This window comes from Dipodomys spectabilis, unplaced genomic scaffold (genome assembly GCF_019054845.1).
Source record: "Dipodomys spectabilis isolate Male_0828 unplaced genomic scaffold, ASM1905484v1 ptg000693l, whole genome shotgun sequence".
NCBI classification, from domain to species: Eukaryota; Metazoa; Chordata; class Mammalia; order Rodentia; family Heteromyidae; genus Dipodomys; species Dipodomys spectabilis.
Window position 1 is genome coordinate 565,581 of NW_024871370.1, and position 17,250 is coordinate 582,830.

General features: G+C 62.2%; 1 protein-coding gene across 1 annotated transcript in view; it reads left to right on the forward strand.

The window, feature by feature from the left end:
• Nucleotides 1-16,321, forward strand: part of Stk32c (serine/threonine kinase 32C) — a 62,470-nt gene extending 46,149 nt beyond the window's left edge. The window contains exons 3-12 of the mRNA XM_042672314.1: nt 4,818-4,969; nt 5,114-5,287; nt 6,413-6,450; nt 6,769-6,858; nt 7,072-7,175; nt 7,847-7,963; nt 8,848-8,973; nt 9,050-9,181; nt 15,362-15,429; nt 16,092-16,321. Coding sequence (XP_042528248.1) covers nt 4,818-4,969; nt 5,114-5,287; nt 6,413-6,450; nt 6,769-6,858; nt 7,072-7,175; nt 7,847-7,963; nt 8,848-8,973; nt 9,050-9,181; nt 15,362-15,429; nt 16,092-16,224 — 1,134 coding nt within the window. The 3' untranslated portion in view covers nt 16,225-16,321. The remainder of the gene's footprint in view (nt 1-4,817; nt 4,970-5,113; nt 5,288-6,412; nt 6,451-6,768; nt 6,859-7,071; nt 7,176-7,846; nt 7,964-8,847; nt 8,974-9,049; nt 9,182-15,361; nt 15,430-16,091) is intronic.
• Nucleotides 16,322-17,250: the final 929 nt, after the last annotated feature.

The following is a 17,250-nucleotide window of genomic DNA, read 5'->3' on the forward strand; positions in this document are numbered from 1 at the left end:
GACCCCTCAGAGCCCTCAGAACCCTTTTCTGACGGGCTCGGGGCTGGCCCTGTCTTCTGTACTTGGGGGACCCTGTTCCCCCTAAGTCTCCCCAGTCACCCCATTTCAGGGTCAGCCCTTCTTTGGACTCTGCAGACACCATCAAAGGACTGGGTTTTCAGTGTTTGTGCTGCTGACCCTGGCCAGGACAGAGCCCTAGGAGGAGCCCGGGCTCCTGTGCCATGGCCTGGACATGGGTTCACTGCAGATTGGAGCCTCTGAGTACCTGTTATCAGGCCTTTGCTTTCTGGGGAACAAAAATTACTTGGAAAGAAAAAGAGCTTGGAGTGAATCACTTTAAGTCTGCAAAATACGTAAACAGCATTTAATTAGAATGGCAATTACACCGCCATTAGTCACCAGCCTATTTTGGGCTGTACTGTAGCATTTTACACGGCACCCCGTGGCCTGGGACCAGCGGGGCTCATGTTGCTCGGATTGGATTCTGCTGCTGCTTTGTCACAAACAAGTGGATTATTGGAGGGAGTGGCCCAGAAAGCCGGGCCAGTTTCACATGAGGACGAGCTTCCACTGGGCTGCTCTCAGCCCCTGAGGCCAGCCCGGAAGCCGGTGGCTTTCCTCTCACTTTTAGAAACACTGCTGTGCTGGGCCTGAGGTCCTTGGGTCCCTGTGAATGGGGTTTGCACAGACTTCACGCTGCCACTCACTGCAGCTTCCCCTTGGGCCAGGGTGGAGCTGATGGTGGAGGCCAGCAGAGCCTGCTCTTTCCAGCAGGGCTAAAACCCCTCCTCCCACAGCAGCCTCCACTGAAGGACACTTGAAGCCCCGATGAAGCCCTTCGGCTCTGCAGCCTGGCCCCGTCAGCAGTGGGGAGGCCAGGCTTGCCTTCACTCGGCTCACTCCTCCCTGGGGCCGGAGGAGGGAAGGGACTTGGAGCCTGTGAAGAGTGGCCAGATCAATCCAGCCCAGTAAGACAAGTCATGGTGAAGGGCAGAGAAGCGAGAGGCACGGGCTGTGAGAAGAGGCACCCCAGCCCATCAGTTCACCCACAGCTCATCTCCAGGTGCAGTCATGAGCTGTAGGCTTAAGCAGAGAAAGAGCGAAGATGGGGGGGGAGGAGAAAGGGGGCTGCTAGCCCAGCAGCAAAGGGAGATTATAGTCCAGGGCAGCCTGGGCGTAAAGCAGGAGCCTCTGTTGAGAATAACCAGTGCACAGGGGTCGCTGGAATGGCTCAAATGGTTGAGTATTTGCCCAGGAGGAACAGAGCCCTAAGTTCAGATCTCAGTACCACTGAAAAAAAAAGTGGCCAGGTTAGCAAATGGAGAGGAGAGAACAGATGTGCAGATGCCGCTGTTTCCACGGTGGGCGTGTGTAGCAAAGTGCACTCTACCTTCCAGTGGCTGCTGTAGACAAGTCCTGAGGCATGCTCCTGGCTACCCATGTCAGGAGCCCAGCCTCTGAGAGGTCTGAGGTCAGGCAGGATGGACTCCCGGAGGCTGTGGGGAAGAGGCCCTTCCGGCCTGTCCTGGCTTCTGAGGCTGCGTGAGCCTTGGCGTGCCTCTGCATGGCGGCCCCTCCTTCTTCCAGACCCACATGCTTATCATTGGCTCTGGATTGGCTCCACACCGTCTCGTCCTCTGCTGCGTGTGTCTTCTGACCTCTCGTAGATCACCCGTCAATAATTTAGAATTTGTCTTAATTCATACCTTCAGATTTTCAGCATCATTACATCCTCAGAGCCCTTTGCCCCAGCTAGGCCACCCTAAGGTTCCAGGGGCCATGCCTCTGTGGCCACCTGGACGCACGCGTGTGGGCTGGCCCAGGGAGGAGCCCTTCTAATGCTGCACAGGGCTTCCCCCTAGAAAGACACAGAAGCAAAGCTTCCATTGCAGTCTAGCTGAGAATGTTCCAGAGCCCAGTGACTGAGGAGCCCTGGCCCCACCTGCTTCTGACTCTGCTGAACTGCCAGCTTTTCCCGATGGCTGGTGGCTGGGGCCAGCGATGAAGGAAGCCAAGGAGCCCTCCCACTGCAGCAGATGCAGGAGGGGTCTCACCCAGGATGGGGGGAATGGGACGGGGATGGGGACTGCAGTGGGGAGGGGCCTGGGATGGGGACTGCAGACAAGTTTGGGTCCCTCGAGCAGCTTTCCTGGGGAACAAATGGACACAAGAGCCTGGGGCTGCTTCTGGGCAAGGCCTTGGTTCACAGTAACTGTGCCTTGAAAAGCAGCCCTGCTGAGAGGAGCCTGCAGCAGCATGGAACCCCAGCCCGGGAGTCCCTGAGCCCTAGGGACCCGCCAGGCCAGAGGATCTGCGTCCCTCTCACCAGCCCGCCTCCCACCTTGGCCCTCACACAGATGCTCTCCAGCCGAGTCCAGGGCGCCACTGCCGTCTGGTGTGCAGACTGTCCGTAGAGGTCACTGCCAGAGCTGAGGGAGGCCTCTCCTGGGTCTGGGCTCAATGAGAAGACCAAAGCGTCCATGCAGAGTGGTTGGACGCCTTGGCCTTCCATGGAGCGTGTGTTCAGAAGACAGGCAGTGCGCTCTGTCCACTGGCCAGTGTTGGGACTGGCAAGACCATAGTTCTCCAGCCAGCAGAGTGAAGTGCCAGCCAGGAGGCCTGGGGAGGAAGCCAGGGGGCTGCTGAGGCCTGCCTGGCTCATGCTTGTTTCCATTGTGAACGTTTCCACTGGCTTCCAAAATAATTGGAAAAACCAATGTAGGTTAAAAAAAAAGTTCTTTGTAGCCAAGCTTTGCGGAGTTGCCTGGCCAACCTGGCCACGGTGCTTCCCTGTTGTTCTCTGCCTGTGGTCTGCAGCCCACGCTCCCGGCACACACTTTTGGGCCAGGTATGACCCCTGTGCCCTCCAGACCCCTTTGTCCACACACTTGCTGGCTGAAGGCCATTAGTGTTCTTCCCATCCCCACCATGGGGCAGGGCAGGGCTGGGAAGGACTGGGCAGGGCTGGGCAGGGCAGGGCTCAGCTCCGGACACACCTCCCTTCCAAACCCTGAGGCCAGGCCCACTTCTCTGCATGTCCCTGCAGCCCTGCTCCCTCAGTCCACAGGGCAGCATAGTGCCGATAGATATGGGGAGACTTTGGGGACAGGAAGTGATGCACATTGAGGACAAGCCCCGGCCTACAGAGGCAGTTGCAGACAGAGCTTGCAGGGTCTCGGTGGCCTACACAGGGACTGGCTGGGTTTGGGCTGGGTGGGTGGGAGGGGCCAAAGGGGCAGATGCTGCGTGCCCCAGTGGCTTTGCACCTCCGACTGTGCATCCGGCCGGCCGGCTGGCCACACGCCTGGGGGCTGCGGGCTGGTTTGCAAGGTGTGCATGTGACAACGTAGGTCTCATCTCTGGGTGATGACAGGGATGTGTGCAGTGCAGATATCTGGAAATGCTAAAGATCGGGGTTGCTGCAGCCCTCCTACCATGGACACACAGCAGCCATATCAGCAGCAGTGTGATAGGAAGTGCAACTTCCTGACCCCCGGCCTCTGCCCACGGGGCTCCTTCCTGTTGGTGCACATATTGTATGTCTACTCAGCCTATGCTGCCCAGCATAGCATTCTTGCTTGGCATCCCAAATGTCCTTCTGAGTGTCACTAAGGTGGCTGTGTGACAGAGGTTCCACTCCCTCCTCCCAGGGCCTGCCGCAGGTCACCAAGGCCCTGGGTGTTGGGCAGCCTGGGAAGAACACCTGCATGCAGATGCAGCACTGTGTGCCACATCCCATGATCCACTTCTGTATTGTAAGCACAGCTTTGTGTGCTACATCGTAGGATCCACTTCTGTATCATAAACGCAGAACTCATCCCCCTTAAGCACATTCCCAGTCCAGGGAATGTGCGTACCCTTGGGCAGGGTCCAGAGCTTTGGCCTGAGACAGATGCCATGTCCCATGGCCTTGACACAGGATACGGAGTCACTTCTCACCTGAGTTTCAGAATTGTTAGCTTCCTCCAGGCCCCTGGGCTCTTGCTCAGTGAAGGCCAGAGACCCTCACAGCCACCCTGATTGCCTCCACCACCTTGAGTCTCTGTGCCTTGCAGCAGGAATGGAGCGCAGTTTTGTGCCCAGCCTCTGGGTTTCCTCTGGGATCTCTGTCCTTGACTCTGATGGATGCTTCCTAGCCACAAGGAGCCCAGGCGCATTTCCCTGTGCTTGGAGTTCCTCACACCTCTCCCTATCTTGCTTCTCTCTGCCGCTGAGCAATTAGCAGTGTGTCAGCAATGCCAGCCCCACTGCCCGGCGCCCGGGCAGCTCAGAGCTCAGCAGGCATTGTACCTTCAGGGCTGTGCAGACACACTGTCATGGCAGACGGCCCTGTCACGGAGCCAGTGCTGCCAATGACGAGTCCTCTCTCAGTCCCCCATTCCCTGCAAGTCCTTGGAAAGGATCGTGGGGCTCTAGAAGGTGAGGAAGCTGCACTGGCGAGCATCTGGGACATCAGAACAACACACCTGCTCTCACCTGGGGCCCCGCCACTGGGCCTTGACACTGGGCGCTCACCCGGGGCCCCGCCGCTGGGGGCTCACCCGGGGCCCCGCCGCTGGGGGCTCACCCGGGGCCCCGCCGCTGGGGGCTCACCCGGGGCCCCGCCGCTGGGCGCTCACCCGGGGCCCCGCCGCTGGGGGCTCACCCGGGGCCCCGCCGCTGGGGGCTCATTCGGGGCCCCGCTGCTGGGGACTCATCCAGGGCCCTGGCGCTGGGCCTGGCCTATCTGCAGAGGCTGCTCGTTGGGGAACCCCAATGCTCCAGAGTTGTCTGGAGAGCCGGGCTGTGCTGCTCTCTGAAATGTTCTTTGTCTGCAGGTGTGCATTGTGCAGAAGAGGGACACGGAGAAGATGTACGCCATGAAGTATATGAACAAACAGCAGTGTATCGAGCGCGATGAAGTGCGCAACGTCTTCAGGGAGCTGGAGATCCTGCAGGAGATCGAGCACGTCTTCCTGGTGAACCTCTGGTGAGCCGCCCCAGGCCTGTGGGCAGAGGCCCTGCCCTCTCCACCCTGGGCTGCTCTCCTGGCTCAGACGTGGGCTTCTCCTGCAGTGTGCAGGAGCTGCGGCTCCACCCCGGCCGTGTTCATGCTGGGCCCGCTGTGCTGCAGGTACTCCTTCCAGGACGAAGAGGACATGTTCATGGTGGTGGACCTGCTGCTAGGCGGGGACCTGCGTTACCACCTGCAGCAGAATGTGCAGTTCTCTGAGGACACGGTGAAGCTGTACATCTGCGAGATGGCGCTGGCCCTGGACTACCTGCGTGGCCAGCATATTATCCACAGGTGTGTGGCTGTTAGTTGTCGTGGGGGGAGGCTGGTCACACTGCCATCCTGCCACTGACACGCTCCCACCTGTCCATTTGTTCATCTGCCACATCCTGGCCACCCATGGCTTTTGACGGTCACCCCAAACAGGTGCAATCGGGATGTGACTGGCATTAGAAGTCACATTCGGCAGTAGGTGGAATTAGGAACAAAATGGAAATAGAAAGCAAAGATTAGGCGGAAATTCTGTAGCCAGAGCAGAATGAAAAGACAAAGTCTACTAGGCACCAGTGGCTCACGCCTGTCATCCTAGCTACTCAGGAGGCTGAGAGCTAGGGTTCACGGTTTGAAGCCAGCCCCAGCAGGAAAGTCTGAGAGACTCATTTCCAGTCAATCACCAGAAAATTGGAAGTAGTACTGGGTCCCCAGTGGTAGAGCGCTAGCCTTGAGCAAACGAGCTCAGGGACAGAGCCCAAGCCCTGCGGCCAACAAAAAGACAAAATCAAACCATCTGATTCTCTCCCTTGGGGATCCTGCTGTCTGCTCACGACCAGGCACCATGAGAGCCACCTGTGCTGTGTGCCTGGGAGTCAGAACAGAGAGGACTGAGGCTGAGTTATGGGGACACCTGAGCTAGGTGTCAGCCCGGGGTCTGACATGGGACAGCCCAGGGTCTTGATATGGGACAGCCTAGGATCTGACTTGGGACAGCCTGGGGCTCTGTGCAGCCCGGGGTCTGATGTGGGGCAGCCTGGGGTCTGACGTGGGGCAGCTGGGGTCTGATTGGGACAGCCCGGGACTCTGTGCAGCCCGGGGTTCTGACAGGAAGGTCTGCGTTCTCCTCTGGATGGGGGGGAGGGGAGGGGTGGTGCATGCACCTTGTGAGTGTGCTCCAGGAGAACTAGGGGCTCTGTGTGGATCCAGACGCAGGGTGCTGGTGGCTCCGTGGCAGGTTTTCCCAGCATCATTTGGGAAGAGAGCAACAAGGCCCCTCTCCTGTTGCTGGGGCCGCGAGGGCCCTGCAATGTCCACAGCCCGGTGCTCTCCTGGCCTCTGGTGCCATCCCCGGAGAGGCTGGCTCTGCCATGGTGCTGGGCGGGCAGGGGGTGGACTCAGAGCTGACCTCCTGCCTATGCCTCTCAGGGATGTGAAGCCTGACAACATTCTCCTGGATGAGCAAGGTGTGTGCCAGAGCCCAGGGAGGTCCAGGGAGCCCGGGGAGGCCTGGGGGAGGCTGGGGAGCCTGGGGAGGCCCGGGGAGCCTGGGGAGGCCGAGGGGAGGCAGGAGGAGCCCAGGAAGGTGGGGGGGGAAGGGGAGGAGGCTGGAGAGGCCGAGGGGAGGCCTGGGGGAGGTGGGGGAGCCTGGGGAGGCCGAGGGGAGGCCTGGGGGAGGTGGGGGAGCCTGGGAAGGCCGAGGGGAGGCCAGGGAGGCTGAGGGGAACCCTGCCCACAAGCACACATCTCCAGTCCTGCGCTGGTCACCTGTCCTACATCCATAGGCCACGCTCACCTGACTGACTTCAACATCGCCACCATCATAAAGGATGGGGAGAGGGCCACCGCGTTGGCCGGCACCAAGCCATACATGGGTAAGGCCAAGGCTGCCTGACTACACTGCGCCGTTCCTGGCCATACCCAGGCCTCCAACCTGAGTCCTGCGGGGCTGGAAAGCAGGCTGGGCGTTCTCTGCAGGGCCTTTTGCTGTGGGGCAGGCTCTGTGCCCCAAGAGGGGACTTCCCGTTTCACTCAGGAGGGACAGGGACCCAGCACTGCACCCCCCTCTCTCTCTCTCTGTCGGCAAGCCCCGGAGATCTTCTACTCTTTCGTCAACGGCGGGACCGGCTATTCCTTCGAGGTGGACTGGTGGTCTGTGGGGGTGATGGCGTACGAGCTGCTGCGAGGATGGGTACGGAGCCGGGCCAACCGCTGGGCCCCAGCCAGCGCCTCTGCCCAGGGCTGTCCCCAGGGCGGACACACGTGTCACGTGTCCAGCAGAGAGGGGGTCTGCTCAGGGCTGTAGGCGAGGCTGGCACTTTGCTCCTTCTGGGTGCCCAATCCGAGGGGCAGCGAGGGGACCGTCCCACAGCCCTGAGGGTCTGGCCGGGGCCACAGCCTGGATGTCACCCCAAGCCTTATCCTTCTGTTCCCCTCCCCATCTCTTCTTGGGGCACCCCCTGGGGCCCCATCCCAAGGAAGGCAGCCCTTCCTGGTCATCTGGGGCTGGCCTCAGGCTCACGCCCAGGGGCAGTGTACTTCCTGGCCCTGTGAGTGAGCGTTGGGGGATGCAGGGTAAACCAGGCACAGGTGCCGCTTCGGCTCAGAGCCCAGCCTGGACTGGGGCGGGGAGCCCCGGCTCGGGGGCGGCACTGCTGCCGGGTGTAAGGCACTGTGCCCCACGCCTTCTCGCCCACAGAGGCCCTACGACATCCACGGGGGGGGGGGGGTGCTGCCGCCGGGTGTGAGGCCCTGTGCCCCACGCCTTCTCGCCCACAGAGGCCCTACGACATCCACGGGGGGGGGTGCTGCCCCCGGGTGTGAGGCCCTGTGCCCCTGTGCCCCACGCCTTCTCACCCACAGAGGCCTTACGACATCCACTCGAGCAACGCGGTGGAGTCGCTGGCACAGCTGTTCAGCACCGTGAGCGTGCAGTACGCGCCCACCTGGTCCAAGGAGATGGTGGCCCTGCTGCGGAAGGTGAGCCCCTCCCCACCACACACCCCGGAGCTCGCAGCCACGCCCTCACCGGCACCGGCCTTGGGCACCGGGCGGGGCCGAGAGCCTGGCTGAGGAACGCAAGTCTGGTCCCTTTGCTGTGCATTTGAGTTCTGCTGTGAGGTGGCTGCGTGTTTCTTGAACACAGTGACACTGCCCGGGCCACAGGTGGAGTCCTGCCCACACTCACTCTCCATCCTCATGAGGAGTCAGTTGGGGCACGGGTCATCACACACTGCACACCAAGGCCAACCCCCAGATGCCAGCTTCCTCCATCCGTGTGTGGGAGGGAGGTGTGCCAGGCTGGGCAGGCCCCTGCTGACCTCTGCCCTTGCCCTAACTCTGGTAGGTGCCCCTGACCTGGGTGTGCCCTCCCGGCCCAGGGAGGGGCGCAGGGCTGCGGTGCTGTGCACAGTGGTGCCGCATGGACCTAGGCTGGGCCCATTCCAAACCTGGAGACCTGTTCTTTAAGGACTGGAGCGTCCATCTAAAAAGGGCAGAGTCCAAGAGCCAAGATGTGGGTCAGGGCCCAGAGAGGCCGCCTGTGAGGCCAGGAGGTGTCCAGCTTGTGCCCTGCTGCTTTGGTTGTGCAGTTGTCTGAAGGGGATTCCATGGGACTCGGCAATCTACTCTGTATTGGAAATGGCTTCGTGTTAGGTACTCTGGCCAGCCACACTGGGTTCCTAAGGAGCAGAAGCCAGGCCTCCGCTGCCACCTGCTGGTGAATCCTGGCGGAACACCCCTGCAGGTCCTTTACCACCCTTCCAGACCCAGAGCATCGGATCACCTGCCTTTCGGGAGTGTCTGGCCACTCTGGCTGGCGCCTGGCTTGCTGGGCTGCCTGTCTGACCGGGGCCTCGTTGCAGCTTCTCACTGTGAACCCTGAGCACCGGCTCTCCAGCCTCCAGGACATGCAGGCAGCCCCGTCACTGGCCCATGTGCTGTGGGATGACCTGAGTGAGAAGAAGGTGGAGCCAGGCTTCGTGCCCAATGTAAGCCCGTACTCAGACAACAGTTCCAGGGCGGGCGGGGCCCGTGGGCTGGGCTCAGCCCTCTGTCCCCTCACAGAAAGGCCGCCTGCACTGCGACCCCACCTTTGAGCTGGAGGAGATGATCTTGGAATCTCGGCCTCTGCACAAGAAGAAGAAGCGGCTGGCCAAGAACAAGTCACGGGACAGCAGCAGAGACAGCTCTCAGTCGGTGAGTACTGGGCTCCGGCCGTGCTGTCTCTGTGCTTGTGCATGGCAGGGGTCACCAGGCCTCAACCCTGAAAGGCCTCTAGGAGTGACAGCTTGTAGGTGGTACACAGGGCTGAGCCCAAGCCACAAGTCCTTGCTTCTTGTTCCTTTGTAGAGTAGTTAGTTATGCACTCTGGATGCAGACTGCTTCTCAGATCATGTGCAGACTCTCTCCTGTCTTCTAAGGACTAGCTTTTCTTTCTTGATGGTGTCCTTGAGGCAGGAAAGCCTTTGATCTTGATGATGTCCAACAGATCACTTTGTGTGTGTGTGTGTGTCTGTGTCTGTGTCCTGGGGCTTGAACTCAGGGTGTGAGTGCTGTCCCTAAGCTATTTATTCATCTCAAGGTTAGTGCTTTATCACTTGAGCCACAGCTCTACTTCTGGATTTTTTGGTAGCTAATCGAGGTAAGAATCTCATGGGCTTTCTGCCTGGGCTGGCTTCACACATGACCTTCAGAGCTCAAGCTCCTGAGTAGCTGGGGTGACAGCCACGAGCCACCAGAGCCTGGAAATGCATCATTTCTTTTGCTGTGCTGTCACATCTGTCACATCACCTCACGCGTTTTCTCCTAAGGGCTACATAGCTTTAGCCTTTACACGCTTGCCGTGATCTCTGAGAGCTGAATCTTGGTGAATGAGGTGAAGCACGGGTCCACCTTCAGTCAGCCGGTCAGCCACAACCAGCACTAAAACACCTTCAGTCAGCTGGTCAGCCACAACCAGCACTAAAAAGCCATTCTTCCCATTGAATTGCTTGGTACCTTTAAAAAAAAATCAGTTGAGCATAAACAGAAGGGTTTATTTGTGGACTGGCAGTCTGTTGGTGCAGGCCTACCCTGTGGTCAGGCATACTGCCTTGATTCCCGCAGCTTGGCAGTAAGTTTTGAAATTGGGAGCAGTGATCAGGGAGTCCCCCAGCCCTCAACCAGGGCAGTGCCTGCCATAGAAACTGCTGAGGAAACTCCTGGACTGGAGAGAGCCACAAGAAAGGAGGAGAGCCACGAGAAGGGAGGAGAGCCACGAGAAGGAAGGAGAGACAGGAGCAGGGAGGAGAGCCATGAGAAGGGAGGAGAGCCACAAGAAGGGAGGAGAGCCAGGAGAAGGGAGGAGAGACACGAGAAGGGAGGAGAGACACGAGAAGGGAGGAGAGCCAAGAGAAGGGAGGAGAGCCACGAGAAGGGAGGAGAGACATGAGAAGGGAGGAGAGACACGAGAAGGGAGGAGAGCCACGAGAAGGAAGAGAGCCAAGAGAAGGGAGGAGAGACACGAGAAGGGAGGAGAGCCACGAGAAGGGAGGAGAGCCACGAGAAGGAGGAGAGACACGAGAAGGGAGGAGGAGAGCCAGGAGAAGGGAGGAGAGCTAGGAGAAGGAGGAGAGCCACGAGAAGGAGGAGAGCCACGAGAAGGGAGGAGAGCCACGAGAAGGAGGAGAGCCACGAGAAGGGAGGAGAGACACAAGAAGGGAGGAGAGCCACGAGAAGGGAGGAGAGACACGAGAAGGGAGGAGAGCCACGAGAAGGAAGAGAGCCACGAGAAGGAAGAGAGCCACGAGAAGGAGGAGAGCCACGACAAGGGAGGAGAGACACAAGAAGGGAGGAGAGACACGAGAAGGGAGGAGGAGAGCCATGAGAAGGAAGGAGAGCCACGAGAAGGAGGAGAGCCACGAGAAGGGAGGAGAGACACGAGAAGGGAGGAGAGCCACGAGAAGGAAGAGAGCCATGAGAAGGAAGAGAGCCACGAGAAGGGAGGAGAGCCACAAGAAGGGAGGAGAGACACAAGAAGGGAGGAGAGCCACGAGAAGGGAGGAGAGACACGAGAAGGGAGGAGAGCCACGAGAAGGAAGAGAGCCACGAGAAGGAAGAGAGCCACGAGAAGGGAGGAGAGCCACGAGAAGGGAGGAGAGACACAAGAAGGGAGGAGAGCCACGAGAAGGGAGGAGAGACACGAGAAGGGAGGAGAGCCACGAGAAGGAAGAGAGCCACGAGAAGGAAGAGAGCCACGAGAAGGAGGAGAGCCACGACAAGGGAGGAGAGACACAAGAAGGGAGGAGAGACACGAGAAGGGAGGAGGAGAGCCATGAGAAGGAAGGAGAGCCACGAGAAGGAGGAGAGCCACGAGAAGGGAGGAGAGACACGAGAAGGGAGGAGAGCCACGAGAAGGAAGAGAGCCATGAGAAGGAAGAGAGCCACGAGAAGGAGGAGAGCCACGAGAAGGAGAGCCACGAGAAGGAAGGAGAGCCACGAGAAGGAAGAGAGCCACGAGAAGGAAGAGAGCCACGAGAAGGAGGAGAGACACGAGAAGGGAGGAGAGACACGAGAAGGGAGGAGAGCCACAAGAAGGAGAGCCACGAGAAGGAAGGAGAGCCACGAGAAGGAAGGACAGCCACGAGAAGGAGGAGAGCCACGAGAAGGAAGGAGAGCCACGAGAAGGGAGGAGAGCCACGAGAAGGGAGGAGAGACACGAGAAGGGAGGAGAGCCACGAGAAGGGAGGAGAGCCACGAGAAGGGAGGAGAGCCACGAGAAGGAAGAGAGCCATGAGAAGGAGAGCCACGAGATGGAGGAGAGCCACGAGAAGGGAGGAGAGCCTCGAGAAGGGAGGAGAGCCAAGAGAAGGGAGGAGAGCCACGAGAAGGGAGGAGAGCCACGAGAAGGGAGGAGAGCCACGAGAAGGGAGGAGAGCCACGAGAAGGGAGGAGAGCCACGAGAAGGGAGGAGAGCCTCGAGAAGGGAGGAGAGCCACGAGAAGGAGGAGAGCCACGAGAAGGGAGGAGAGCCAAGAGAAGGGAGGAGAGCCACGAGAAGGAGGAGAGCCAGGAGAAGGGAGGAGAGCCAGGAGAAGGGAGGAGGAGAGAAGGAAGGAGAGCCACGAGAAGGGAGGAGAGCCACGAGAAGGAAGGAGAGACACGAGAAGGGAGGAGAGACACGAGAAGGGAGGAGAGACACGAGAAGGGAGGAGGAGAGCCAGGAGAAGGGAGGAGAGCCACGAGAAGGAAGGAGAGACACGAGAAGGGAGGAGAGACACGAGAAGGGAGGAGGAGAGCCAGGAGAAGGGAGGAGAGCCACGAGAAGGAGGAGAGCCACGAGAAGGGAGGAGGAGAGAAGGAGGAGAGCCACGAGAAGGAGGAGAGCCACGAGAAGGGAGGAGAGACACAAGAAGGGAGGAGAGCCACGAGAAGGAAGGAGAGACACGAGAAGGGAGGAGAGCCAGGAGAAGGGAGGAGGAGAGCCACGAGAATGCAGAGCCACTAGAAAGGTTCAAGCAGCACAAGGGCAGAGTTCACTCAGGGCAGGCCTGAAAACCCCAAGTTCCATGTGGGCATTGAAGAGAGCATTCCAGAGCTCAGGAATGGGGAGACTGCACACACCTGCCACCTCGCGCATGTCTTCCATCGTCGGTGCATGGTGGGGAATGGTGTGTGGCCTTGGAGCAGGTGTTTCGAAGGACGCCATCACTAGATCTGGACCCTAACCTGTGAAGCAGCCCTGGCGTGTCGTACAGCATTCCTCCCACACTGGGACATGGGACGGGCAAGGCATCCAGAGGCCAGGCCGCGTCCCATCAGATAGACTGCAGTGCCACCAGCAGAGCTCACGACAGCAAGCGTCAGGTGATCGAGCCCTGACTGCTGGGATGGAGAACGGGAGGCCATGAAGCGGGCACCTTTGACCTTCCCAGGGGACAGCGAGAGCTGTGCCAGGCGCCTTGCTGAGCGGTATTGGAAGAGATGCCTCTCACCCTGAGGCCACATGTCCCTGGCCAGGGGCCCCGCCGCTCTGACCCAGCACCATCCGCAGCTGCTCGGTTGCTGCATGTCACCTGCATCAGACGTGGCCGGACCTCATTATCTGCCCCAAGCCTCCAACCCTTGCAGGGCCAGACTTGTGAATTAAGTGGAGAATTACGGGACCGCATCCCTGCACGGCTCCCGCCCCCTTGGTGTGGCATCGCCTTCTAGCCCAGGCCGCTTTGTGGGAAGAGCTGAGGAAGGGATTCCATTGGCCCCTGCACTACAGCAGTGACACTAACACTGCCAGAAGTCCAATCTATTGCAGGTGTTCACAGACTCGCACACTCATCCCCACAGCTGAGCCGATCAGCCCGTCACCCCTGCGCTTGGGCTCCGGTGCACTGTGCGTGGTGAGGAGGTGTCACCCCGCGCCCTGTCCCCACAGCACTCGGCAGCCCTAGAGCGTCCAGGTCCTGCAGGCACAACGGCCCGTCACCTTGCGGCTGGACCTCTGACTCGCCCCTGTAACCACCCCTGCGCGCACCCACCCCTGCGCTGTCCCCCCCAGCCCTGCACACCACCCCTGCGCCATCCCCTCCTCAGCCCCGCACACCACCCCTGCGCCCTGTCCCGCCCTCCCCAGCCTCTCATGTCACCCCTGAGCTGTCCCGCCCTCCCCAGCCCCGCGCGCCACCCCTGCACCCTGTCCCACTCTCCCCAGCCCCGCACGCCACCCCTGCACCCTGTCCCACTCTCCCCAGCCCCGCACACCACCCCTGTGCTCTGTCCTGACCCCCAGCCCCGCACGCCACCCCTGCGCTGTCCCCCCAGCCCTGCACGCCACCCCTGCGCTGTCCCTCCCCAGCCCTGCACGCCACCCCTGCACTGTCCCTCCCCAGCCCTGCACACCACCCCTGCGCTGTCCCGCCCTCCCCAGCCCTGCACACCACCCCTGCGCTGTCCTCCCCAGCCCTGCACACCAACCCTGTGCTGTCCTCCCCAGCCCTGCACACCCCCCCTGCGCTGTCCTCCCCAGCCCTGCACGCCACCCCTGCACTGTCCTCCCCAGCCCTGCACGCCACCCCTGCACTGTCCTCCCCAGCCCTGCACGCCACCCCTGCACTGTCCCTCCCCAGCCCTGCACACCACCCCTGCGCTGTCCCGCCCTCCCCAGCCCTGCACGCCACCCCTGCGCTGTCCTCCCCAGCCCTGCACACCACCCCTGTGCTGTCCTCCCCAGCCCTGCACACCACCCCTGCGCTGTCCCGCCCTCCCCAGCCCTGCACGCCACCCCTGCGCTCTCCTCCCCAGCCCTTCACGCCACCCCTGCGCTCTCCTCCCCAGCCCTGCACACCACCCCTGTGCTGTCCTGCCCTCCCCAGCCCTGCACACCACCCCTGTGCTGTCCCGCCCTCCCCAGCCCTGCACACCACCCCTGTGCTGTCCCGCCCTCCCCAGCCCTGCACACCACCCCTGCGCTGTCCCGCCCTCCCCAGCCCCGCACGCCACCCCTGCGCTGTCTCCTCCCCAGCCCTGCACACCACCCCTGCGCTGTCCCGCCCTCCCCAGCCCTGCACACCACCCCTGCGCTGTCCCTCCCCAGCCACGCACACGACCCCTGCGCTGTCCTCCCCAGCCCCACACACCACCCTGTGCTCTGTCCTGACCCCCAGCCCCGCACACCACCCCTGTGCTCTGTCCTGACCCCCAGCCCCGCACACCACCCCTGCGCTGTCCTGCCCTCCCCAACCCCGCACACCACCCCTGCGCTGTCCCCTCCCCAGCCCTGCACACCACCCCTGCGCTGTCCCGCCCTCCCCAGCCCCGCACGCCACCCCTGCGCTGTCCCCTCCCCAGCCCTGCACACCACCCCTGCGCTGTCCTGCCCTCCCCAGCCCTGCACGCCACCCCTGCGCTGTCCCGCCCTCCCCAGGCCTGCATGCCACCCCTGCGCTGTCCCGCCCTCCCCAGCCCTGCACACCACCCCTGCGCCCTGTCCCGCCCTCCCCAGCCCTGCACGCCACCCCTGCGCTGTCCTGCCCTCCCCAGCCCTGCACGCCACCCCTGCGCTGTCCCGCCCTCCCCAGCCCCGCACGCCACCCCTGTGCCCTGTCCCGCCCTCCCAGGTGCCTTCCTGGCGCCTATCTGCGCACTGGGCCAGCCTTGCAGCTCTGCAGCAGATGCCTTTCTGCTCGAGCAAACCCAGCCTTTGTTACGGGGTCTGCGCTGCCACCAGACAGTGGTGCCCTGGACTAGAGCCGACCCGGGGGTGCCCTGCTCTGCAGGGACAGACCCAGGACCAGGGGTGCCTGCCGACACAGCCAGCCCAGAAAGATCAGGGCACACTCCCGGTGTCATGCTCCGGCCAGGCTTGAGAGGTGCCGGCCACACTTCCTGTGTCTTCGTTCGCAGGAGAATGACTACCTGCAGGACTGCCTGGACGCCATCCAGCAGGACTTCGTGATCTTTAACAGAGAAAAGTGAGTATGGGCGTAACGCGGCATGCAGGGCGGGAGGCCCCGTGTGCCCCAGGGGCTTCCTGGAGACCCCGGCAGGTCGCTCCGTCAGGCTGTGTGGCCTTCGGGCAGACGCGTCTGCTCTCCATGTCTGGCCACTAGTCAGCAGACCCTTCCTACAGATCAGGTGTGGACGACACAGACAAGGCACAGGTGGCTGATGGGATTAAAACGGGTCACAAATGGTGGGCAGCACCTGCCTCTAGGAGAGGGTGCTTCCTGCACCTGGAGGAGCTGGCGTGTGGGTGTGAGCTGGCGTGTGGGTGTGAGCAGGCGTGTGGGTGTGAGCCGGGCGTGTGGGTGTGTGCCGGGCGTGTGGGTGTGAGCTGGCGTGTGGGTGTGAGCCAGACGTGTGGAGAGCATAGGGCGCTGGACATGGTGATCAGACACTGACCCACCCCGGGGTCAGAGGGCCTGGGGAAGAACAGGGCTGGCCAAGCTCCCCAGAAGCCTTGTTCCGAGGCCGACCGGCCCGGCCCTGGTGGGCCTCCTGTGAGCAGGGAGGCCGTGTGTGTGCTGCGGGCTGGGCCTGGTGCAGGGCTTCCCTCCTGGGAGACGCCAGACACCGACCCCAGGGGCACGGTCCTCCTGGGTGCTGGCGGCTGACATTGTGTCCGTGCCTTCAGGCTGAAGAGGAGCCAGGACCCCACCAGCGAGCCCTTGCCCTCCGAGGCCACGGAACCCACGGCGGACAGCGAGGCCGAGCCTGCGGCCCTGCCCATGTGCAGCTCCATCTGCCCGTCGGCGGGGAGCAGCTAGAGCGCCGGGTGGCCTGGGGGCTCGTTCATTCCCAAGCTGCTTTGGAGACGAGGGGCAGCCAGAGGCAGAGCCTGAGTCCCACGCCCACTGCGGGCGGTGGTGGGTGGCGAGGCCAGTGGGGGCTACCTGTCCCTGTCCAGGGTGGCGGCCAGACGGGGAGCCGTGCCGCGTGGCCGGGACCCCCGTGGAGCCGTGCCGGTGGCTGTGGGGGGGGGCAGTTCCCCGGAGGCCACTGGCAGGTCACAGAGGCGGGACCCTGCACCCCAAGCCCCTCGCGGTTGCTGCCGGCTCTGCTGGCCACCGCGACCCTGAGCTTGCCGCCAAGGCGGAGGGCAGCCCAGGTTTTGCGGGGTTCGTGTCTCTCCAGGGCAGGGGTGGGAGGGGTGGAGGGAGGTGCAGAATGTTTTCTAGAGATCCGCCCCATCCCAGCGATGTCTGCTGTTTCTGTATCGTTTTCACTCTGAGAATTACAGTGTAAGAACTACTCTCTCCCTCTCTGTCGTGTGCGTGTGGGCTGCATCCTCGGGGCGCTGTGAGCCCAGCCTTTGGTCTGAGGAGGGAAGGCCTGCCAGGGCGCTCAGCGGGCGGGCGGTGGGCAGTCCTGCCGGACAGTGCCCGGCAGGCGAGGGGGCGGCGGCTCCACCGCCACAGCGCGCTGCACCCTTCTCTCCGTCCCAAGGGGGTGCCCTCGGCACAGGGACAAGCCTTTGCCTGGGGACTCCGTGCCCCACGTCTGTCTGTGTGCCACCTGGACCCCACCTAAACTGTCCTCCTGCCTGGCTGGAGGCGAAAGGAAGGGCAGAGCCGCCGCAGAACACTCGGGACTCACGGCTGTGCTGCAGGCGGATTCGGAAGGCCCGTGATGGAGCGGGCGGCTCCCTGCGTCATGGCCGCCCCTCGGAGACGCAGTGGGGTTTAGCCTGGGCCCCGGGAGGCGGTCCTCGGGACGGAGGCACGGCAAGGACAGAGACGCAGGCAGCCACTGTGGAGGCCACTTCCCGGGAGCCTGGCGCTGGGAGCGCAGGG